Source organism: Ostrinia nubilalis, chromosome 23 (genome assembly GCF_963855985.1).
Source record: "Ostrinia nubilalis chromosome 23, ilOstNubi1.1, whole genome shotgun sequence".
NCBI classification, from domain to species: domain Eukaryota; kingdom Metazoa; phylum Arthropoda; class Insecta; order Lepidoptera; family Crambidae; genus Ostrinia; species Ostrinia nubilalis.
This window is the reverse complement of record NC_087110.1, coordinates 4,790,948-4,817,712: the sequence shown is the minus strand read 5'-3', so window position 1 is coordinate 4,817,712 and position 26,765 is coordinate 4,790,948. Positions and strand designations below refer to the sequence as shown.

The 26,765-nt window shown below is 39.1% G+C and overlaps 2 protein-coding genes across 2 annotated transcripts; one reads left to right on the top strand and one right to left on the bottom strand.

The window, feature by feature from the left end:
* Positions 1–16,379: 16,379 nt before the first annotated feature.
* LOC135083153 (attacin-like) lies at positions 16,380–18,269 on the bottom strand. The gene is made up of 3 exons (XM_063977889.1): positions 18,011–18,269; positions 17,337–17,537; positions 16,380–16,712 (listed from the first exon to the last, which is right to left on the bottom strand). The coding sequence occupies exons 1-3, from the start codon at positions 18,214–18,216 to the stop codon at positions 16,505–16,507; spliced, it is 615 nt and encodes a 204-aa protein (XP_063833959.1). The 5' UTR covers positions 18,217–18,269; the 3' UTR covers positions 16,380–16,504.
* A 1,590-nt stretch (positions 18,270–19,859) lies between these two features.
* Positions 19,860–22,167, top strand: LOC135083509 (attacin-like). Its single transcript, XM_063978271.1, has 3 exons — positions 19,860–20,140; positions 21,029–21,229; positions 21,835–22,167. Exons 1-3 carry the CDS (start codon positions 19,935–19,937, stop codon positions 22,040–22,042), a joined length of 615 nt encoding a protein of 204 aa, XP_063834341.1. The 5' UTR covers positions 19,860–19,934; the 3' UTR covers positions 22,043–22,167.
* Positions 22,168–26,765: the final 4,598 nt, after the last annotated feature.

The window sequence follows — 26,765 nt, the reverse complement described above, 5'->3', positions numbered from 1 at the left end:
ATCTGGTAAAGGTTGCGGGAAGAGCCTGGATGCGGGCAGCGCAGGACCGTTCATTGTGGAAATCCTTGGGGGAGGCCTTTGTTCAGCATTGGACGTGATTTGGCTGAACGAAAACACCCTGGATGCGGGCAATGTAGGATTAGTCGTTTTGAAGTCTTTGGGGGAGTCATTTGTCCAGCAGTGGACGCCATTAAATTTAAACGAACGAACCCAAAAAGAGTACTATTCAGCAGAAAATTAGTTTTAATGGATCCTATGACTAAAGTACTTTCCTTACTTTACATTGCTTTCTGTCTTTCTCGAGCATTATAATCCGGCCTTCTTCATCTTCAAGGCGAGATTGAATAGGTACTTACAGGGCAAGTTTGTGTCATCCTAGACTGCATCTCAGTTAACAGCAGGTGCGATTGTCTTGAGACACTGCGGTATTTCGGACGTGAGAATTTATGGCGAAGCTTCCCGAACGCTGCCCAGCCGAGTTGGATTCGACGATTGACCTCTTTAACTCGAAGTTGGACCTACCTAACGTGCGTGACGTAACGTAGCGTCCCACTAGGTGGAGCGACGATCTGGTGAAGGTCGCGGGAGGTGCCTGGATGCGAGCGGCGCAGGACCGGTCTTTGTTGAAATCCTTGGGGGAGGCCTTTATCTAGCAGTGGACGTCTTTCGGCTGAAACGAACGAACGAACCTGATTTGTGTTGAATAAATAATATTTTTTTCAGGTTTATCCTAACTAATTCTAAAGCACAGTCACCCTACCGTCTCGCCTAAATGGAGAGCAGACCTTAATTGGCGGCCCTAATACGTCGGAACAACGCAAATGGATATTACAGGTGTAATCGAATAACTTCTGATTCCTGTAATTATAACTCAGAGCTTTTAGCTACGTTTGTTTCTATGGCTGAGCTTAATGAGGCTAAAAGGAAGGTAGGAAGGTATCAGATGTTACAAATGCAAGGTGGAATGGGAATATAATGTTGAATATTTTTAAAGTAAAGAAGACTGAGTTTTGTAATTAATTAAGTTGGTAATACTCGGTGTGTTAAGCACTAAAATGTGAATGTGATACGTGAATGTGATGTGGTTATAACAAAAAAATCTATGTAATTAAATTCTTTTGAATTAACTAACACTTAAAAGACAATTTAAATACCAATTCATACTCCTTTCATCAATTCTAAAGGAAAATAGATAATATAATTAGCCAACAAGTAATTACGTAGTGTTACATCGACGTTACTAAGGCGACATATTACGTATGTCTGTCTGTATACAAAACGATAGCACACGTCTCAATTATCTTAACGACAGATGATACGCGAAAAGTCCCCCATCCAATGAGATAATTAGAGTCAAAAGTCACGCGAATAATGACTCCATATCTGGTTTGATTCGGTAGAAGGATAAATCATTTAGATTGTTGAAATGGTTATTTACCTTTTTTGGATGTGCGTGATGTATGGTAAATTGAAGGTCATAAAAATTTGGATTCTGTTTTCCTTGTTTAAAAATGCATTCGTTGTCGACGGCACATTAGGTATACGTTTTTGTCAGAAAATAGCATCGATTACAATTACCTACTTAAAACCCGCAGTGTTTTAGTCATCTGTGTTTTGTGTGAAATGAAATACATTATAAAATGAATAAATAAGCAAACGGCAATAAATGATGGGGCAGGAAAGTTCTTGAGTGGCGACCACGAGCCGGAAGACGTAGCGTGGGCAGGCCTCCCACTAGGTGGACTGACGATCTGGTGAAGGTCACGGGAGGTGCCTGGATGCGAGCGGCGCAGGACCGGTCTTTGTGGAATTTCCTGGGGGAGGCCTTTGTCCAGCAGTGGACGTCTTTCGACTGAAACGAACAAACGAACGAAATGAGCAAAAAGTCTTTAAGTACCTATACTCATTGAAGTGTACAATGCCAGCACTTCAGTCAACCTACTATAAGGATGTCCAAAATTCCTAATTTAATTAAACTTTATAAAATAGCAGTCCAAACTCTATTGGGTACAGTAATGTTTACAACATTGCTGTGTTTCAGCAGCTGGAGGTAAGTAACGGGACTATTCCCACCTCTCTTTCCCACCGCTGCAACTCCTGTGTAGCTGGCTACAACACAACCAGTGAAGGTCAAGTTTATCCCGGGGGAAAGTTAAACTGTCAAAGTAAGTATCCAATCCTCTGAAGTTAAAATTCGGGATGAAGCTCGATTCTAAATTCCACTTCTTTCTATTAGAAAAGTCGCAGGCCAAAATCGTTCCCATTTTAGTAAAAATTATTGAAATAACAAGAAATTATTGAATTTGAAGGCAAGAGAACACGCGGTCGATCGCCAACCCGCTGGATAGACGCCATCACAAAGGCCACTGAGTCCACCATGGTCCAGTGTCCTCGCGACGCCTCTAACCGTCAGAATTGGAAGCACATCGCCAGAAGAGCTACCCTCGGAGATGACATCACCCCACCATGTACCTCGTCAGCGCAACCACGACCACTCTGACAAGAGTACCCGACAAATAAGAAGATTAAATACGTAACAGACTTTCAAACCATTTTACCGCAGTGACTGAAAATATTCTCCATTTTATTTCAGAAGACAGCCCTATCTCATTGTATTCGCCCCCAAGATAAACAGACTCGGGCCGAGAGAAACTTTAGCAATATTGATTAGGCTGTATACAAATAGATGTAGTTTGGTAAATAGTAGCTATATTTATACAGGGTGGAGCTACAAATACAGTATTCATTGTTTCTAGTGTAATAATAATAAAATGTTAAAAAGGTTAAAAGAAATCGGTTTAACAATTGAAAAATCTTACGGTAGCCTGCCTGGTGGGTCACATAATAATATAGGACATAATAAACACTTTGACTGACGTTGCTAGCGGTCGCGGGTTCGATACCCGCACCATACAAAAATTTGTATGCATCATAATAATAATAATATATAATTATCTGTTGTATCTGGACGGATGTTTAATTGTATGTTATTTGGGACAAAAATGTATTGTTATAAATATCTATTAAGTACTTTCATATGTCATTAAATATCCGTAACGCCAAAAGTATGACGTAAATATGACGTAGCACATACGTACTACTTATAAAATGCACTACAAACAACAAAAGCTACCAACATTAACTCTCATGATAACAGTAAAACAAACATAAAGAAGTCCAAAACGCAAAACTTACAAGCTGCGAAAATCTCAAAACTTTGCCAAATACCAAGTACTGAATTTAAATATTGTACACTACAACGAAGAGGAGAGTGAAAATGCAATCTCCAAGAAAAACACTAAAAGTAATACTTATTAGATTCTGCGAAGTTCGCCGAGCAAACTGAAACTTCCAGTATTAAACTAAATAAGTAGGTTACATTGGAAACACACGGGGTGCAAGTAAACACACGCCCGTATTCACAAACGATGCTTTCTTAAGTAAAGCAGTAAATAGAATGCACAGCGTTGAATAGAGCTCTGTAATTGGTTCGTGTGTCACTCTGTGCGTCCACGCGCGCTGTGAGACCTCGTAGTAATGTTTGTGAATACGGGCAACAGTCCTGCGAATTCTAGTTGCAGTTAAAACATCTTTTATCTTAACATTATCATCATCGTTTCAGCCACAGGACGTCCACTGCTGAACATAGGCTCTCCTCAATGATTTCCACATGGCCCGGTTGGTAGCGGCCTTCCTGCTACCTTTAGACTGCAATGTTCCAGTCAAACTGGAACTGGAAATGGATCCTTCATAACATAATTTTTTACTTTCATGAATCTCACTCAGGACATTTACAGGATATTCATTTGGTGTCCCAGCTGGGAATCGAATCCACAACTTCTAAGCCGATAAAGATGAATTCTCTAACGAATATAAACAGTGTTAAAACAAAAACACTGTGGTTTCTCTTCTAGTGTTATAACTATAAAGACTAACACACAAATATATTTTGCTGTTAGTGCTCATATTTGTACATTATACGTATACAGTTCAAATAGAGCCCTGCTTTCGATGTCCCAAGATTCATTAAGATTCTAGAGCAAGTCGCGCTTCTGTAATTAATTGACTCTAAAAGCTACATGATTGACGCCCCGCCACAAGGGTGATATTCCGAGAAGACAACGGATCGATTAAACTCTAGTTATTATTCTTGTAACTATAGAGTCGTCTAGAATATTTCCTACATGAAAGTAATTTTTTTTTTCATTTATTCACCGAGACAAGGTAATACAACAAGGTAGATGTTATAATCTCTAATAGGTTTTTTAAGGTAAGGATCTACCTAGGTACAGATTTAAAATACAATGTAAATTATTTCGGAATAGTAATATGGGCCAGTGCTGAGAAGAAGCAGCGTAAGAAATACACGCCCGTATTCATAAACGATGCTTGCTTATGTTGAATACACAACATTGAATAGAGCTCTGTGATTGATTCGTGTGTCACCCTGTGCGTCCGCGCGCACTGTGAGACCTCATAGTAATGTTTGTGAATACGGGCGTCAGTGAAATACTACATTTTAGCTTTTGCCTGTGGTTCCTTGCTTACCAATCTTACAACATAATAGTACCAGTAGTAACACGGGTAAAAAAGGTTAAATTTTAGTCTGGCATAGGACATTTTACCGCACTCCTTCTTTATACCAGCCAGGGTAAAAAATATTATGTTTTCCCTGTTATGGTCATTAACTATCTCGTGCGTAACTTTTGCGTGGAAGAGTTGTTACTCTTGTAATAAAGTATGTGCTTTAAGTAGTAGTAGATGTATCCACTAGCATAGCCATAACACTTATAAATGACTACGCGTTTGGCATTTAAAAATTGCTGCGAACACAAGCCCGAGTGTTTTTGTAGTTAATAAGAAACATCTTGGCACTACCGGAGAGCTACGCAGACTACATTACACTACATTAGTGACCAGAGCTGTAGTATAGTATGGAATGTTTAATGGAAATTTCCTTGAAAGGCATTCTCGTTAGCTATTAAGTGTACCTATGCACTCAGGGATGGTGCATTGGAACTCGCTTTTTGACATGATAAATGACACCACAAAATATTGCAAATAGTAACTTTAATATTTTAAAAATCTTATCCAACAAATACCGGACAGGCCGGACACTAAGCCCGGACACGCATCATCAAAACCTGTGTCCGACTCTAGCTACGCCAGCAACGTTCTTGTAACTCTTTCAACTTCAAACAAGTAGCATACTACTTGTATTCAAGAATATACATTATAAAGAGTTTGATAGTTTGTTTGTAGGAGGCAATCTCTGACTACTAAGTACAACAATACCGGTTTTGAAAATTCTTCAACCAGTAGAAAGCTGCATAATTCTTGAGTAACATAATACACTGGTCATCACAAAAATCGGCCCACCTACGTTTTACAGGAAAACTCGTTTCTACTGACACAATCATGGTGCCCCAACAATATTGGTGTTATTTGAAAGCCCAATTAATATCCTTAAAGAAAAACACATTTAATTTCCTAATAAACGATTAACATATACAATAAATGTGACTTGAAAAACTTGAAAAAAGACCTCACTTTGGGCTCACCTCTGGGATCAATTAGACCAATTTTTATGGTTATAAAACCAAATAATGATCTCACGTGTCCTCTTTAACAGATGGATAGCGATTAATCCCAACTTAACAGTTTTATAGCCATAAAAGTTGACTCAAGCGTAACTACCTATTTTTTTAAGGATTCTTCTACAGACACATTTTTGGGGTAAAAACCTTTCCTTTAATGAAATGAAGTTCAGAACTAGGCTTTTAAATGGTAATATAGTTATAGTAATATTGGTGGGAAGTGGGGATGCATACGTTTGAAAGTGCTTGTCGCGGGTGGGTCGATTTTTATGATGACCAGTGTAGATCGTGTCATCCACGAAGACTCGCCCCACCATTCTTCCGCGAATGTTTGAATGTTATCGGTACACGCAAAATTATCCATGAGTGCACACGCACACTACAATAATGAGGCTCGGATTGATCGGATCAAACTCCCCACACCCCGCGCTTTCATCAACCAAAAATTGGTGGGGCGCGTCTTCGTGGATGACATGCACACGATCTATACCAGGAGTGGCCAACTTGATTAGACATAAGATCTGTTTACTAACGAAACCCTGGGCGATCTACCACTTACATACTTCTTGAAATCAAATGAAACAGCATAGTTTAGTACACAATCATGTGGTATTTTTTGCCTTGCCACGATTGACTGGACTAATAGTCGTGATCAACCGGTTGGCCATCCGACTTAACTAATCTATCGGTGACAGCCCGAATTCACGCAGGCGAAGCCACGTGAAAAAGCTAGTACTATCTCGGTAATGGCGAGAAAATGCCAATTTTCTTATAGTATTGTAACAGTTGGCTGCACAGCTGAAATGCGGAGTTCGTTATAGACGAGAGAGAAGTTTATGAAAATAAGCAGAGGCCCGGGGCGCACTGGGAGCAGATAATCAGATTTGAATTCAAAAATTTTAACTACATAATAAGAAAAAAAGCAATGCCTACACCAGGCGACTCTATAGTCTGTTTCTGTCTAGTGGCATCCAGTTACCTTATTTAACAAGTCATTACTAGTACGTTGAGTGCACAGTTTTCCAATCCGCCAGTCAAGAACCTTCACCAAAAGTCAGTTCTATGAGGGATTTGGCCGCCCATTTCTCCATAGAATTATGGATCAAGATTCACGTCTGATTGCCGTGATAGGTACTAGGACTTCAATAAGGTTTTTTTTGGTCGTGAAAAGTTTCTAGAACGCTGCTCAACATGGCTGGCTCCGATGTGATAGCCAAGTCGAAGTTGTTGAAGTAATAGAAACCCAGTCGATATTCTTTTGATTCTTGTAATTATATTCTTTTGTGTTGTGTAGAGTATCTCTCTGTCGATTAGTAAACGGCCATTCTCAGATGAGCTAGTTTTTGCGTGTCCGGGCCGTTAAATCGTTAAAAATGACAAATTAGAGACATGCAAGTATTTTTATATGTTACTTAACAACCCTATCCAGTTGTGCATTAAATCATAGGCCTCTATTTTAAGTATTTGTGTCTAATTACCGTTACGCGTCCGCACACCGACTTAATGTTAAAAGTTGGCTGTAATTTTTATGTCGTATAGATTTGGTTTACTCCATTCAACATTTTAAAAAGTATAAAAGATTGTCTTATGCATAGCAAAATATCTATTCAATAGAACCATTCTGTAAATAATTAGAATTAAAAAAATGCTTGTCCGAGCGAAACTCCTAATTTCCGTGACGTTTTCTGTTTTTGAGCACACAATCCTAAATAATAATATTTGACACATCATTTACGCATACGGCGCGAGCCCTTAGTTAGTTCTATGACCTGTTAGCAAGTAGACGTTTATTGCGTTGGCGTACCGTCGATGAATTGCGTTGGAGTATAATTACCATATCTTTGGTTTTCAATTTTTCTATTTACCATGTCCTTATTTTTATACTAGATTTTTGAAGGTAGATCCACGTTGTTAATTTAAATAGAATCAGTACGTTGGCCTCCATACGTTGTAGTAAGACAGTATTTGCATACCCTGCAGATTTTGGAAATTTTGAAGAAAAACTATCGTTTTATAATTTCCATGTACTAATTACCATATATTTATAATCACCGTTGTATGAAATTATTACCTACAAATTGCACTCACGATTGAATAAGTATGATGATAAAATATGAAATATACCTAGACTTTCGCATAACAACTTTACGTCCAATCTGACATCAAAATTTTGAAAAGCTTTCGTTAGAGTAACCTCGAAATAGATTCGATTTCATGACGAATGTTCAGCTTCAGTTGCTGCATGGTTGTTGGATTTTAGAGTTTATTTTAACCCCTAAGGTAACCCCACAAAAAAAGTTAGCTGAAGTGAAATCGGGGCTTCCTGATAACCAGGAGATGTCACCCCTGCGTGAAACATGTCTCGTACCAGATATTTATTTTTCCTATCATTATCATTGATATTAACATGTTTAATCATTAATTAATTCTAATATATTAAAATCTATCCATATTACTTTTGCCCTAAGAAGATGAGATTGTCCAACAGTAACACTTACCTGGCGTGATCACATTAAGAACAAAAGGGAACAAATCAACAAACAATGGGACTTTTCAAGACGAGAGTGTATAGCAACTTTGTACCATCCTAGACTGCATCCTACCTGCATTGTTATGCATAAAAAAAATTTCGTGATATGCAATGGATACTGGGCAGAAGAAGCTTGGAGAACAAACTGTGTACAAATGCATCCTAAGACCCATGTAGACATATATGGAATCGACTTAGCCTCGCAAATGTAGAAATACTTTAACGTTTTTAAAATAAAGTATTAAAAATCTTGAGCTGTGCATCTTGGTTTACAAAGTCCACTGAAGTGATACCAAACGTCAAAGAGGGTGTAGAAAATTCCTGTAAAGCTAACAGACAAAGACTAGACCATCATGAAATCTATTCTGAGAATTCTGCATTCAGGCTAAGGAGAAAGCGAATAGCATTAATAAGAAAACTTATTGTAAAAGAATCGAGGTGATTCAGCTTCAGGTGGAGATTCAGCTAAATGCTCTCATTTGAAATGTGACACGTAGCCCCTTCTTGCTGAAACTAAGTGTTCCTGTTCTTGCAGTATACTGAAAATATCTTGATACAATAAATAATAGTAATTAGTGTTTTTCTTTTTGCAAAGTTTATTAAGAGTACCTACAACTTTTTTTGTGATGCCATATATTTGTATACAAATTTATCAATGCAAGATGTTGTTTTTTTGCTATTTTACATATCTTTTCTAATTACCGTTAGATTAAGTGTTAGCCTTATCTAATTACCGTGACCATAAAATTTTTGGGTCTCATTTACGCGAAAACCGCTTTGAATAATTTGACGCCTTTACGATTGTTAAATTCGTACTTTTCATGTATTTTATATTTAAATGCGTTTAAGCCAATTAAGCCAAATTTCAAAAATGATATGGTAATTAGGCTGAGAACGCCTAATCGTGAGAATGACCGTAAACAACTACGAGAATATCGCCCGATATTTCTACCAATATTAAATCTAGGTTTAATTTTCAGTAAATTCCCATCCCTCGGTGTACCTCAGCCGAATCACCGGAGCGCGTGTTCCGTCGAAGCGCGAAATGGGCCGGGCAACTTGTTAGCACAGTCTGTCTCCGGCAAAAGAGACGCCCAACTTCCCCTGAATGCGGACCTGGATGTTTGTCTTAAACACACCTAGGTTCTGAGGCGTCTTGTGGGACGTATTTCTAGATAATTATAAATAAACAACTTGAAAAAATCAAACCTCTTAAGACGGGAATCGAACCCACAACCTTTCGCTTGCAGGACGACTGCTCTTCTATCTGACCTACTTAGACACTGGATGAACCCGTCGAAATTTTCAAGTGTAATACGCTGTTGCGGCCGCGTTCGATTTGCGTGGGTTCGATTCCTAGAAGCGACCCAATCGCTAAGAAGTTTCTATATAGTTTACTAGCTTTTTCCGAGATTTCGCCTTAGTTTTCAGTCCTGTGGCCTGTGTCTTCCTGTAAAGACCAAAAATTGAGTCTGTCTCCGGCAAAAAGACGCCCAACTACCCCTGAATGCGGACCTGGATGTTTGTCTTAAACACACCTAGGTTCTGAGGCGTCTTGTGGTACATACAGTCAGCATAAATTAGTTCGTGACATCCAAAGTAGCCAAAAAGTAATACGTCTTTGTTACAATTGGTATAAGATTGTGTTGTAAAGTTTTTGACCACTTTAGGTGTCGTGAACTATTTGACGCTGACTATACCTACTACGTATCTTGGCATGGGCTACTCGGCATGGGGCACACTGAAAACCAGCGTCGTGGCCTTCCACACCGTGGGCCACGGCATATGCTCTGTGTGGAGCCCCATTGCGATGGGCATCGCTATTGTGACAGAGTGTCACTGCTCAGTTCTTTTTCTTTCCTTGTAATATTTATGTGCTATTTCTGTCTTTTTTCCGTATATCTTCATGTTCATCGTAATAATTCTTTCTTTTTTTCTATCTTGCGCGAAATGGGCCGGGCAACTTGTTAGCACAGTCTGTCTCCGGCAAAAGAGACGCCCAACTTCCCCTGAATGCGGACCTGGATGTTTGTCTTAAACACACCTAGGTTCTGAGGCGTCTTGTGGGACGTATTTCTAGATAATTATAAATAAACAACTTGAAAAAATCAAACCTATTAAGACGGGAATCGAACCCACAACCTTTCGCTTGCAGGACGACTGCTCTTCTATCTGACCTACTTAGACACTGGATGAACCCGTCGAAATTTTCAAGTGTAATACGTGGATGCGGCCGCGTTCGATTTGCGTGGGTTCGATTCCTAGAAGCGACCCAATCGCTAAGAAGTTTCTATATAATTTACTAGATATTTTCCGAGATTTCGCCTTCGTTTTCAGTCCTGTGGCCTGTGTCTTCCTGTAAAGACTAAAAATTTTGTCTGTCTCCGGCAAAAAAAGACGCCCAACTACCACTGAATGCGGACCTGGATGTTTGTCTTAAACACACCTAGGTTCTGAGGCGTCTTGTGGTACGTATCTTCACATGGGCTACTCGGCATGGGGCACACTAAAAACTAGCGTCGTGACCTTCCTCAACGTGAGCCACGGCATATGCTGAGTGGGGTCCCATTGAAAGAAATATTTTTTTTATTCCAAAATCCGTAGACTACAACATCAGTTTAAGTACTGCGATTGGCATCGCTGTTGTGATAGGTTGGCACTGCTAAGTTCACTTTTTATTTCCTTGTAATAAAATGTGCTATTTCCATCTTTTTTTCCGTATATCTTCCTCCTTAACCTTAGAACATTTATTACGATGTTTCATTCTTTTGACGCCCAACTTCCCCTGACTGCGGACCTGGATGTTTGTCTTTAGCACACCCAGGTTCTGAGGCTTCTTGGAACCTATCTGTGTATAGATTACTAGCATTTTCGGAGATTCTAGGTTCTGGGGCGTCTTGTGGTACGTTTCTCTATATTTTACAAGCTTTTCCGAGATTTCGCCTACGTTTTCGGTCACAGGAAGACAAAAAATTTAATCAGTCTCTGGCAAAAAGAGACCCCCAACTACCCCTGAATGCGGACCTGGATGTTTGTCTTTGGTACACACAGGTTTTGAGGCGTCTTCTGGGATGTATCTCTATATTTACTAGCTTTTTCAAGGTTTCGCCTACGTTTTCGGTCAGAGAAAGACTAAAATTTATCGCGCTAAAAACCGGGATAAAATGGTTTTCTCTATGCCAACTAACATCGAAATCAGCTCAGTGGTTAGGCATTCAAAGGGATTTACTTTCACATTTTACAGTAGGATAGGATTTAATGCCTTAAAAATGTAACCTAAAGTAGACTTATTAAATATTTATTTATATTAGCTGCTGGCATCATAGTTATTTCTCAAAATCTATTTATTAGTTTTAGCGTTAGATCTTCAACCCCTACACCAATATTCCATTTCCACTATAGTTACCTTCGTATAGGCGTCACTTAACCAACACTTTCAAAGACAAGTCATCGACTTGTATTATACAAACCTAATACCTACAATTTGTACTAAAAGTATCGAAGAACGGCAAACATTCCACATTTTATTAACCGCGTGTAACTTTTATATGAAACATGACTCAAACATGATACCGCTTCCGAACTAAACCAAATATTTCTCATATTCCGAACAAAGAATACGAGTATTTTCCTCGAAGAGTCAAATGAACTTCCAATACCGTACTAAGTTACAAAACCCTTTTTTCTTTACACACAAAAAGCGCTGTTAAACTCTCAAAAATAAGGTGTATATTCGTATGAAATGTTATGTTATGTTATGTTAGTTAGGGCAAATATTATACAGGCCTTACGTTACCCATATCGCACTAAATAAAAAACCTCAGATAAAACCTCAACTGAGAATCGAAAACTGGAAAACATTGTTACAAATTCGACTTTAACCTGCACAAAATAAGATCGACAGACTTGGTGGGAAAGCACTAAGATGTTAGATAAAACAGCGTCTATTGAAATCGGGAAAAAGGGCCAAAAAGGTCTTGACTGTGCCGCCATTTATTTTGATCGGAGTGACATTCCCCTTCTTGAAATTGAAAGATTCAGAGACTCGTGGAGAGTACAGCAAACATATTTGACGATACTTACACTTATTACACTCTACTTTCGATGTATTCAAAGGGAACCGTTGAGGAATATCGTATACAGAAATGATAGGAGCAGTTTTTCTTTAATAGAAAAGTGTAATTTTATTAATGTTTGGTATCTTCACTTTTGATAAATGAAACAACTTTAAGGCTGAGTTGCACCACCTAACATGAACGATAAATAACGATAACCGGTATTTTTTGGATGGAGTTTGACAAATTTTTGACGTTCGTTAAAGTTAAAGTAAGATAGTGCAGCAACCCAGCCTTAAAAATGACTTCTTCCGCCACTTCTTGTGGTAGGTCAAGCTATAATTTTGACGTCTAAAGGTGCACTGAAAAGGGCCTATTGATAAAACATCTAGCCATTCTGGAAAGAAAACAAAACACAAATCAAACACCATTCCAGACAGATTGTCGTAAAATTCAATTGCATCTAAAACTTCCAATTCCAAAGCCAATAAATCCCATTCCAAACGGATATGAAAGCTTACTGTCTAATGAGCTTTTCCAAGAAACAGTTATTCGACTAAAAAGTCGTTTCGATTGAAGCTTTCGGTAATTTACGTTTCGTTTTAGACAATTTCCCTGATACAATTGAAGAAACATTTTGTCGAGGGAAGGACCTCTTAAAGAGAAATAGGTAAGTGTTTAAAAACAGGGGCGGAATAAGGGGTTTTGGGGCGCGAATCATAAGTAGGTATTGTTAGAGCCGAGGATGACTTATCTTGATCTGAGAATACATGTTAAATTACCAATGAATCACAAGTTTCAGGTAGGTTAGGTACAGATTATACGTCACATTCAAAAATATCTATATCGTATACCGTTGTTATCGGTATTTTTTCATTAGGTCCAGTAAATGAAGGTTAACGTGAATAAAAAAACCTAAAATAATATGCTCTACAGTTCAAGGTACGTATCTGAAGGACATGAAAACACGTGTAAATTAAATTATTTAGTGCGATGGCCAAGTCAATATATTTATGTAAAACGTTAAAGATTTTCTGGCCTGGACTTGGTATTACATGGATCTCACAACTTTTTACCGTAGAACAACTGAGTTGCGAGACTTGGTTTTTTTGACAAGTATTGTTTTTGATGGGTTTAAATGTACTTGACTGCAGTTGAGCTTACTTCCAGTAGTGGACTTTCACCAACTGAAAATGATGAGTTTGGTTGCCTAGTTAATGCTGCCCATCCGAATGTACATAATAAAGGGCCCTGTTTCCGTGGCACGGCAGCTGAATACGGCCCTGGCTAAAAACTGTATTTACTTATTGATGGAAGACGCTGATTTGAAATTGGATCATTTGTTATTTGGATTTAAAGTCAAATGGGGCGTAATTACATTCACCCGTAGCTTTATGTATTTATTGAGAGACAAACAAATTATAAAAGTGATTTTATTGGATAAATCTAAATAGACAGACAACAGTTCGGGTTTGACAATATCATATAAACTATCTATATCATCTATACTACTATTATTACGAGCATAAAGAGGAAAGATGTATTTTTGTATGTTTGTTTTGAATAGGCTCTGAAACTAGAGGACCGATTTGAAAAATTCTTTCACCATTAGCATCCAAACTTTTTACTGGTGAACATAAGCATATTTTTACGAGTATATTGTGTAGTATCCGTTCTGGTAATGGTACCTTCTTCGAGCACCTCTATTGTAATATTGCTTATACACGAGCTTCCTCAAAAATTGGAAACCCCATGTTATAAAAAAGTCAAACATAAGAAAAATCCGAACCTTTTCCATTCGCATCACCTTTTGTGCGTTCCGAATGTACCATAAAGGGACCAAGTGTCCCTGTCAATACAGAATGGGTCTCCTCCGCGGAATATTTCGTTGGAGTAAATCTTTTGTCCCACGATTCAATGGGCCGCAAGTTAAAATCATAATAAACGGGATGTTTCCTCATTGTAAAAGGACTGGAAGAGCTAAACAGCTATTTTACAGGAATTGATTTTATATTTAAGATTTGTCTTTCAGATTACTTTACTTTCCTCGTATATTAGTCAACTATAACTATTCACTATAACCACAGAATAATAATAAGTACTACGTACAGAAGTTTTACTTCGCGAAGGTATTAAAAAAAATGTATGCTCAATGTCATTAACAATATGGTGTAATTTAGCCTGTCTCAAGAGTCAAGCACCATTTTGTTGACAAACGTCAGTGATCGGCACTGCGCCGAAGCTATAGGGCTGACTTCGGTAAAATGATGTGACGTGAGGTGCCAAACTGCGGAAAATGGCGGAGGAAATACATGATTTAGCATGAATTATCATGAATAATATTAACTACTTATTTACCTATCAGTGTCTTGAGGCAACTTAAAAAATTACATTCTGTGTTTTTATTATTATTTAGACAGTTAAATACTGCACAGTATTTAGTACAACATTTTCTTTATTTTCTTCCATCATACACAAGAATACGCGTGCGTGACTCAATGTTCGCTCGTATGTGAGGCCTTGTCGAATAGTATCCTGTAGGTGGGCCATCGTGCGTGTTTTGTTTTCGATGTAAACTCGCGGAGATGAACAGGCCTGGTATTACTATAACTATGTTAGCCGCTTGCTCAGATGCCCTCAATATGCGTGTGGGTTTGCCGCGAAGATCGCCTACGTAAGCCATCTTTGAGCGCACCAAGACAGTTTAGGAGTCGAAGTGGTCGACATGGCCGTAATCTGTCGGATGAATCATCATCATCATCATATCATCAAGTTAGCAAGGTGTATTTAGTCTGTGGTGCAAATGAATGCCTTTTCTCAAAAAATAGTTAAAATTTTCTTCATTATTTTATTGTGTCACTCAAGTCGCCAACTTGCAGTGGCAGGTTAATAGAAGGGGTGCGTGACAGTTTATATAAGTTTACATGATATAAATTCATTTCAATAAAGTTCATATTGTATAATAAACGTATGTTATAATAACACTTGATATAATTTTTTAACATATAATGTTTACTTCATATAATAAATCATTTCTAATAATATCATTTCAGATACCAATCACAACGCATAAAGACATTTGATATAAACCTTACTTAATCTAAGACTCATTTGATGTAATTTTGTTTAATATAAATATTATTTCACATAACCATTACTTGTAATAAATATTATTTGTTATACTCTTTAATTGATATAATTTCTGATAGATGTAACTTTAAGTATGTTCTTCTTTACCTTGACTTATAAATGACTTTAGTGACAAAAACGAATCGCCGTAAAACCGACTCCACGTAGTCTTGTCTGCCCTACCCCTAGAGTGTAATTTAGAAGCGCGTAGGCACGGAGGGGCGAGGCGGCCCGCGGGCTGAGGAGCAGGTGGCTGGAAGCGAGGCGCCGCGGCTGAGGCTGGCCGGCGAAGCCGGCCAGCAAGCCGAAGACGCGGTGTCGAGCGAAAGCCATCTGCGACGATTAGCACGCGAGGGACCGCCAGAGCCCCGCAGTGCCGGAGCCGTGACAGAAGTCTCAAGTTTTTAGTCAAATTTGCATGCTGCCTGCCTGCATGCCTGCTTGCTTGCTTGCTTGCCTGCTTGCTTGCTTGCTTGCCTGCTTGCTTGCTTGCTTGCTTGCTTGCTTGCTTGCCTGCTTGCTTGCCTGCTTGCTAGCTTGCTTGCCTGCTTGCTTGCCTGCTTGCTTGCTAGCTTGCTTGCTTGCTCGCTTGCTTGCTTGCTGCATGCAATGCTTATTATAACAAATGAACTTTATATAAAATTATTATTGTTATATGATTTAAGTTTTATAGGAAAAGAATTTTATCTCATTTGATTGTTCGACATTTTATTTTTATATGATTTGAATGTTATTTGTTTTAAATAGTATACATTGTAAGTTTTATAGAAAATATTCATTATATCAAACCATTTTATATCAGTTAATAGTTATTTGTCTTAAAATTATTCGTTTTAAAATTATATTATTCGTTTATTATAGTAAATAATTATTATAACAAACGATTTTATGTAATTTGATGTTATATCCTCTAAGTATTATATGATATGTAGTTATATCATACATTACACACCCTAATAGAAGTGCCTAAGTAGATACTAATTAAGGAGGAGTAAACTTTGTAGCTAATTATTTAACTTTCTCGTGATTATCTTAATACAAACTTAGCTTAAAATAAGAATAAGAGGCTTTGATTTATAGTTAGAATTTATTTTAAATGACAATATTTACAATACAATACCAAATAGTTATGTACAAACCAAATACTTATAGTACCTACAACGGTACACCAACGACAGTCTTTAGCACTTCAATCAGCGCCTCTTAAAGAACTTGGTGAGGCTGAACCCTCCGAAGGGCTGTGTCTGGCTGAACTGCGGCGTGATGGAGCGTTGCAGGCCGGCGTTGACGTCGAAGCGGGTGCTCGGCGACTGGTACAGGTTCAGCTTGCCCATGGCCGAGTAGTCGGTGCGCTGTAGGAACGGCGTGTGCGATGCGCTTAGCGTCGCGCCCACTCGGTTCCTGAGGACAGAATAAGCTGCTGTAGAGGCAAATATAGCATAAGACTTCTGGTGTGAGCTGAGTAGCTTGACACCAACTTAGAAAGGAAGGGCGTGTGCGCTGCACCCACTCGATTCCTGTAGACATAATAAATTGCTGTAGCGGCAAAAAAATGGCACACAAGCATCAGAGTGGCTCCAGTCGCGCTCTGAAGAGTACTGAGGACATACGATGCTGGCATCGCCGACACGTAGCGGTATTGCAGAGTGAGCTGGGCAGCCTCAAACTTACTATACGAGTAACCTGATAATGGATATTTGTTACTACTTCATGCAAAGAACTGCTGGACGGGCTTAAAACAATGTAGCTACTTTAGATCATAATCGCACATAGGCTTTATTTAGTTTAATTACTTTGTAGTGCGATACATAAGTGTACTCGTAAAACTGGGGACAGACAACTAGGTTACAAATAATCCTGTCTTTTTATAACTTCACACCCCGAGGTCTTGGGTAGTAACTTGAAAAGGCTGCTATACTTTATGTAGAGAGTTAAACACTGTTAGGTGTAGGTACAGTAGGTATAACCTCAATTTAGTTGCCGCTTATCCCCCCTGTGATGGTCTATCAGAAGCAGTACACTCACTTGAACATGTAGTCCAGGTTGCCGCCCACGGTGTTGAAGTTGGGCGCGCCTGGGAACTTGGTGGGCATGTTCCTGGTGGCGAACGCGTTGACGTCGAGCTGGTGGTTGCCGGAGTGCACCAGCCCCAGCCGGCCCGCGCCCGTCAGCTGCGAGCCGAAGCCCGGCAGGTTGGTGTGCGAGACGGACAGCCCGTGACCGGCGCTGGAAAGAATAAGACGATGTGGATCGTGGTTACTTGCAATAAGGGTAAATGCGACTGGAATGGGATTTTTCATTTGTAAGAATTGACAGTCTTTGATGAGACTCGAACCCACGACTACTCGTTTGCCAGGACACTGGTATAACCACTGATAAAGTCATTGGTTGGTCTGTCCAAAATTTTTAAGAGTTCACGCCACGAATCTTGTTCCATGAATTTAAGTAGGTACCTAAGGTTACATAATACATTAGATATTGCTTTAAAATAACACTTATACTGCTTTTTTCTCCAGACATTAATGAAAAGTATGGCACATCATCTGGCAAAGTACATAAGACTGTTATTCTAATGTTATAGGTATAGTGCAGAGGCACCACTATCTCTAATTTAACAGAGGCAAATGTAGGATTTGGCCTACACTTTACACCTAGACTTAGTATAAAAGAATCCAAATAAACACGGAAATTACACTCACGCGTTGTCCAAAGCCAGTCCCTTAGTAATAGCACCGGAGGGCTGAGCGATCTGTCCGATCGCGCTGAGCTGGTTCCTACTACCGGTCACCAAGGGCAGCTTGGCGCCGAAGTTGCTGCTACCGTCCGAGTTCACGCCCATGGAGATAGTACCCTGGCTGTTCACGCCCACCAGCAGGCAACCCAGGGCAAACACCAGAGAGAGCATTTTAGACACTATTACTATGTACTGACGAACTTTGGAAATGATGCTGAAGCAGCTGAGATTCGAATGATGATGCGATGTGATACCCTGCGTTTATATACGGGGATGCGTGGTACATTCCCGGTCCCAGCGCCTAACCGCGGCGGAGATAGTTTAAAGTTAGCGATGTCATAACTTTTGATAAGAAAATGAATGCAGTAATATTTATTCTTTGTTTATGTTAGCCGTTTTAATAATAGTTAAGGCTTGAGGATTTACCTAAAATTAGTTGTGAACTAAAAATAGATAACAAAGTCATTGTTATGTTCTTGAGTATAATAATTTCTATTATCTATTTTCCTACGTTTATTAATGTATTTGACTACCTACAAGCTTTAAAAACTTACATTGTAAAAATAAGTATTTTATTTAAGTTTATTTTATTGTATGGTATTTTTTATAACAGAACTAAAAATATCAAATTACTTAAATCCTAGATTTTTTATCGTACCACTTTGCACTAAAGCAGTGTCTAGATCTTCAACTAGTCCAATGATTGTTCAACTTTCCGCTGGAACCTTACTAGCTTTTAAAACATGAGTTTTAGCTTATTCAAACAGGAATTGCAGTGGTGGGACGACCTGTAGGAATAGTCCAATCTCCCTAGGGAAAACATACGAATATATTTTTAACTAGTTGGCTAAACGGGACTATTGTAGTCTAACTCCAGTGTAGTCAGGATCTACAGCTTGACCGCCAATAAAAACTCAACCAGTGAAAGTCAAGTTTATCCCAGAGTAAAGTTAAACTGTAATTGGACCCACAACAAACTTAATCAGAAGAACATAGGAGGAGTTCGAAGTTAAGGTCACTAGTTGGCTGGTGGTTTGGTGGTCATGCTGTAAATCCTAGCTTTATAGAGCTGCATCGTTAAGAAAGTAGACTAGTTCTATAACCTGGAACAGGAAGACACGCTGCACCCATAGATAACCTGTAAAACAGTCAGACTAATGATAACAGTGCAATCAGACCATACTGATGCGGTTCTCCACAGAGTACAACTATGTTATTGTTTATGTCTGGTGATATCGGTTATCGTTCTGAATGAGGGATTCCTTTAATACATAATGATGTTAAGTAACTAGATGAGGTAAAAAAAAGAAATAATTACGTTTTAAGTGTGTACAAATAAAGAATCAATAATACACACTCGTAGCTTTGAAAGTTTCATAACACATAATTTTTTTTAATGATCAGGCACATGAAAGTTATGAGCATTAATAAATAGTGTGATTTCGGGTCAAAACATATAAATAAGCATTAGTCAAATGTATTTCAATACAAGAACTAATAAATCCTAATTAAACTCCTCTAACTCTAAAAACAAAACTGTTAAAAAAGTAGAGCAAAACTGTTCCTTGGTGGAGACTTACCTTAACCTCCACCAAGCTGTCTGAAATGATAATGTAAAGGTACTTTCCCCATATACCGATTAAAGTTTACAAAACGTAATTTGCAAAAAACGGTCACTTCCAGTAACATAATAATATCGCATATTTCTTATCACTCAATTACGACATCATAAACCTCAAGCTATTTTCGTCTCACTAATACTCTGGGATCGGGAATGTACCGCGCATTCCCGTATATAAACGCAGGGTATCACATCCCATCATCATTCGAATCTCAGCTGCTCCAGCATCATTTCTAAAGTTCTTCAGTACATAATAATAGAGTCGAAAATGCTCTCTCTGGTGTTTGCCCTGGGTTGCCTGCTGGTGGGCGTGAACAGCCAGGGTGCTGTCTCCATGGGCGTGAACTCGGACGGTAGCAGCAGCTTCGGCGCCAAGCTGCCCTTGGTGACCGGTGGAGGGAACCAGCTCAGCGCGATCGGACAGATCGCTCAGCCCACTGGCGCTATCACTAAGGGACTGGCTTTAGATACTGCGTGAGTGCTTTTCCTATTTATTACATTGTTAGACTCTGATATTTTATGTTAAAGTTAGAGGCTCGACATCACATCAGAATACATTTTAGTCGCAATATCACTCTGATTACAACTACATTAAGATACCACAGTGATTAACTTCATATGCTGTTGTTTGCACTTTGCCAGAAGATGAAGACATTATGTATGTTAGACCTTTATAAATGTAGAAATCAATGAAACTTTGTATTATTTGCAAGGAACATCATCTATGTATCGGCATCTTAAAAATTTGAACAGAGTAAACATTGTAACCTCTCTAACTGTAGTCACAAAGATCGTGTGTTGAAGTCCTATCAAAGATAGTCTATTCTTTCAAGTGGAAGATCCTTCGTCTTATTTCTTCCAGCGCCGGTCACGGGTTCTCTCTTTCGCACACCAAAGTGCCGGCCGGGCCTTGGCACAGTACTTCTTTGAGAGCCATCTAAGACATTTAATTATTTCTTCTCTCTCGTTCTAGTCACATTTACCCTTATTGCATGTAACCACAATCCACATCGTCTTATTCCTTTCCAGCGCCGGTCACGGGTTCTCTCTTTCGCACACCAAAGTGCCGGCCGGGCCTTGGCATTGTACTTCTTTGAGAACTATTTAAGTAATTTTATTCTTTCTTCTCTCCCGTTCTAGTCACATTTACCCTTATTGCAAGTAACCACTATCCACATCGTCTTATTCCTTTCCAGCGCCGGTCACGGGTTCTCCCTGTCCCAATCCAACGTGCTGGGCTTCGGCACATTATTTCTTTGAGAGTCATCTAAGACATTTATTTAATTCTTTCCTCTTCCGTTCTACTCACATTTACCCTTATTACAAGTAACCACAATAAATCTTTGTAATTTTTCTTTCCAGCGCCGGTCACGGGCTCTCCGTCTCGCACACCAACCTGCCGGGCTTCGGCTCGCAGCTGACGGGCGCGGGCCGGCTGGGGCTGGTGCATTCCGGCAACCACCAGCTCGACGTCAACGCGTTCGCCACCAGGAACATGCCCACCAAGTTCCCAGGCGCGCCCAACTTCAACACCGTGGGCGGCAACCTGGACTACATGTTCAAGTGAGTGTACTGCTTCTGATAGACCATTACAGGGGGGACAAGCGGCATCTAAATTGAGGTAATACCTACACCTAACAGTGTTTATCTCTAGTGGTTTAGCAGCCTTTTCAAGTTACACCCTAGGGGTGTAAAGACGTAGGGGTAAAAAGACAGGATTATTTGTAAACTAGTTGTCTGTCCCTAGTTTTACGAGTACACTTGTCTTGTGTATCGCACTACAAAGTAATTAAACTAAATAAGGCCTATGTGCCATTATGATCTAAAGGACATTGTTTTAAACCCGTCCAACAGTTCTTTGCGTGAAGTAGTAACAAATATCCATCTAATATCGTATAGTAAGTTTGAGGCTGCCTAGCTCACTCTGCAATACCGCTACGTGCCGGCGATGTCAGCATCGTATGTCCTCAGTACTCCTCAGAGCGCGAGTGGCGCCACTCTGCTGCCTGTGTGCCACATTTTTGTCGCTACAGAATTATAATATTATGTCCACAGGAATCGAGCGCACACCACGCCCTTCCTTTATAATTTGGTGTAAAGCTACTCAACTTACACTAGAATGAGTATTAGGCCATACTTTCCACTACAGCAGCTTATTATGTCCTCAGGAACCGAGTGGGCGCGACGCTAAGCGCATCGCACACGCCGTTCCTGCAGCGCACCGACTACTCGGCCATGGGCAAGCTGAACCTGTTCCAGTCGCCGAGCACCCGCTTCGACGTCAACGCCGGCCTGCAGCGCTCCATCACGCCGCAGTTCAGCCAGACACAGCCCTTCGGAGGGTTCAGCCTCACCAAGTTCTTTAAGAGGCGCTAATTCTATGTTAAAGACTGTCAAAGTTGATGTACCGTTGTAGGTACCTTTGTATTTGGTTAGCTTACATTTGGTATTATAGTATTGTAAATATTGTCATTTAAAATAAATTGTACTTTTAAATCAAAGCCTCATCTTATTTTAAATCTTAAGAGATACAAAGCTTGTAACCCTGTTCTACGGTAACAAACATCCATTCATCTCTCTTCACAAACAGCTCACACCAATACGAGCTGGCTATGTTTGTGCCGGTGTGAGTTTAGCCGCTATGGCTGCCACAGCATCTTATTATAGTCTTCTGAGACTGAGAGGGCACTTATAGATGAGTAAGGGTAGTATGATAATTGAGTAGGGTAGGGTGTAATGTCAGCTAACACTAGTATGAGTATTAGGCATGGGCAATGGGTAGCTGGAACAGTCAATTATTGACATGCCAAGCATAGTAAGAGTAACGTGGTATCATAGGTATTCTTGCTATACAGTTTATTGAACTATTACTTCCTTCTGCTTCCAAATCATCTCAGCTATATTATTTATCTTTTAGCCTCTTTCAGCAGATCTAACTCCGTCCCCGAACAAACGAGGCAAGTCTCAGACATTATCAAGAGCGTCCGCGCTCGGAAAATTGTTGGGGAGTTCTCCAATCGGAGACAATGTCGCAACGTGATACAAGTTTTAATGACGGACTGTATTTAAACGAGTTGATCGGACTCTTATTAAGACGTTTATCGGCGAAGAATCTTTGGTATACAGGGTGGAAATCTGATTAATATTTTAGGAGGCTACGAGTAGCCTATACAAGTGGTTGAGAGACAAGGCATCAAAAATGTATAGCAGATTCATTCAGACCTAAGAATTTGCGTATAGCGGTTGGGATCGAAAGTTACAAGGTTGAGAACACCTTTTGGTGAGCGTTGAATAGGGTGATTGGTAGCAATGTAATCATCATCATTTCAGCCATAGGACGTCCACTGCTGGTCCCCTATGGTAGCAATGTAGAGTGGAATAAAGCAAGAGATTTCCAGCAGTAAAGTCTACATAATGATGATGATTACTCACATTATTATATCCAAGCATAAATTAAAAAAGTTACATAAGATCTTCGTCATCATAATTTCAGCCACTGGACGTCTGTCATCTACTACTGAACATAGGTCTTCTCCAATGATTCTCAGATTGTCTAGCAGTGGCCTGCATCCACTGCCTTCCTGTAACCTTACTTATCACACACACTAGTAAAATTCTCGCTTTTTTTCTGCGATTGGGTAACAAAATTCATTCTTTCATCACGAACCTTCCAAATAGATAGGCTTTTCAATTATCGGTCCATCCATATACACTACCTGTATTGATGTAGGTACGAGTATTTCCAATTTAAAACACATATTTCTCGCAACTTATTTTCTCATTTGTCGGAATCGGAACATGTTTATTGAAAATGTACACTAACGCCATATTTCAACGGGAAGTTAAATTAAAATGTACGTAGCGTGCAATGCATTAACTAAAGTTGACAGTGGCGCCCTCTTTAATTAAAAATTCAAATTACGAGGGCCTCAGTGGGGGACGTAAGTTTTCCGGATCCTTGTTTTTCCAGCCTCAATCTGTTTAATGGCAGTCGGAATGAAATGCGGGTTGGGGACTATTCTGGAGGCGTGCGATATGATGTGTCGTTAGCAGAAATTGAGGCGAATTTTGTTTGATGTGACAATGAAATTTTGGTAGATTGATGAATGTTACGGACCCGTTAAAGATAATCTAAGGAATCATGTAAGTGCGTAGATCTTTTAAGCTGGTTACTACTTGAAACCAATTAATAAAGATTGAGTGGCCAAACGCAAACGACCATTTCGCATTTAGTTGGCATATTTATAAAGCTTTTTCGTAAAATAAATTGATTGTCGTTTTATCAGTTTTGGATGATGTTTAGAGGAAATTATATCAAAGAAATATGAACAACAATAATAATCGATTATACCAACTCCTCTTAATGAACACTTTTAAGCACACTGTTACAAACATGCTCAAACATGTCGCATGATTGTATCAAATTATAGCAGAGCAAGTTGAATTTCTTTCCTTTCCTTTTTTGTGGTGTGTATTAAAGTGTCTATCTAACTTCGTAGAAACCAATTCTCGCACGACCTCCAAAATACACCCCTCCAATGTTTTTCCATTTGACGGCACTAAATCGGGACCTGCGCTCACGTTAATGTATCGACCGAAATAATATTTGCGGAGAGGAAATATTTTGCGGCGGCAAAAAAATGTAGCGGCAAAAAAATGCTCAACTTTTAGCTGATTAACGTCGCCGCGTTTGCGTTTTGCGAGTTTTGATTTTTGTGCGAAAACAGTTAAGTGGTTGTTTATTCGGTAGCTTATCAGGGTCCCTCTACAGGCACAGAATAAATACTGTGGTACAGGTTATTTTGTATACAGTTGAGTAAGGTAGTAGTCATGATAATTTAGTGTAATATAGGTACGTGAGAGTCCTATGGTATATTGGACTGGCCGGCAACTAAATTGGACCCCCCTTATACTTAATTCTACAAAAATAAAAAATGAAAATGATATTTATTTAGTCCAAAAATATTACAGTACATAATCGGGTTACTGTTACATTCAAGATAAAATCGGATTACAATTAAATTTAAGGTTTCTAAGTATACCTTAGAAACCTTTTTATAAGGTTGTCTTAACCATGCTTAAAAAAAAGTCATTGGTTTTCAATCGTTTACTGCACAAGGTTCTCTGTGGATACCAGAGCCTGGTTAAGGGTCAAAGACGTATTGAGATCCTTTTGGCTACTTGGCGTAAAAATTTGACAAGTTGAGTGATTATTTTGACTACGGATCAAATTGGCGGTATGCATTTTTCTTCCAGGTCAAGGGGGCGGCACCGTGAAAAAGTTTGAGAAACAGTTGTCTAAGATATATCATTGGAACTTACGGCTCTATAGACGTCAATTCTTTTATCGGTGACGCCGAAAGTCCCTTTCTTCTATTGTACTTTTGACTTTTTGATTAACTCGGGGAACGTTAGGCTGGGAATGGCTGTAATTGCTGAAATTGAGAATACCCGTTAAATATTCCTGAAAAATAATCTTGTAGGTTTTGTTTTCAGCCATTAAGGAAAACGTTAAACTATGAAATAGGGGATGAAAATCTAAAGTGACTGACTGACTGACTGACATAGTGATCTATCAACGCACAGCCCAAACCACTGGACGGATCGGGTTGAAATTTGGCATGCAGGTAGATGTTATGACGTAGGCATCCGCTAAGAAAGGATTTTACGAAACTCCACCCCTAAGGGGGTAAACGGGATCAACTCGTACGAAGTCGCGGGCGGCTGCTAGTTACCAATAAAACTCGTAGAGATGATGGCCGTTGGGGCAGAAAAGTTCTCGAGTGGCGACCACGGGCAGGAAGACGTAGCGTGGACAGGCCCCCCATATTGTGTACCGACGATCTGATGAAGGTCGCGGGAAGTACCTGGATGAGGGAAACACAGGACCGGTCGTTATAGAAATCCTTGGGGGAGGCCTTTGTCCAGCAGTGGACGTCATTTGGCTGAAACGAACGAACGAACGAAAAGCAATAAAACTAGGTATTCATTTATGTCTTAACCTTCAGTATATTTTACAACCGTACTAGTTAAGTATACTACTTACACAACAAAAAAGAGAAACCCGGGATTTCAAGTCAATCTATAGATTTAGGCAAACTGCTCCTCGTCTTTAAGGGTTCTATGTAAATAACGTAATCCCGTTTCCCGTTTGCCAACTCAATCAAATTCTCCCTGGAATCCACTAAAAAGTTCCCGGGTTAATAAAGATCGGCGATTGTTTGCTCGGCTCTAATGCGATCGGTGAGATTGACATGAAGGCAAAAGTTTTTAAGTCAGCTTTAGAAAGAAGGAATTATCTTTAAGGAATATTGTGGCAAATTGATGCCTATTTCTAAAATATCCCATGCGATAATTATTGATTAAGTAATAAAAAGTTTCTGTCTGAAATCAAAGATTGTATAAATCTATTTACCTACATCCTTTGAGGAAGACTGCGATGCAAGTCATATAATTAAGAAAATTCTGAATACATTTTGATCTGTTACCTATTGCTATGAAAATTAACGATAATAATGAACATAATTAAGTGACCTTTTGGTGTTCGTGGTATTTTTACTTTACAGTAATTTTAAACAAAGGAATTTCGATGTAATATTGCTCAACGTGCTATTTTCCTGTATTCAGGGATAAAGTCCTCAATATAGCAACACTGCTGAGCCCTCTACATTTGATAGGATCACCAAAGCTGTGTTTGCATCAACAAGAACGGATTTGCCATCTGTTAGATATTATGTACAGGGAAATTGTCATTAGAAGCAAAACAGAACATTTTACTAGAATATTTGTCATTAAAGAGAAATAATTATTATAAGAATCACTGATTGTCATAACTACACACAAAAGTATGTAGTTCATAAGAGATGATTTAGACCACCTAGATCTATTGATAGTAATATAATATTTACCCCTCAATAGGTTATGTTAGCTGTCAAAATTTTAGCTAGTTAATAAATTGTCTTAAATCTGATAATTTTATAGGAATCTTTTGATGACGAAAAACATCATAATAATATAACTATATCGATGATTATTACAAAAACAGCTATTATCACAAGCTAAATAAAAAAAAATCTACTTCTTCGTCGCTACACTCTTG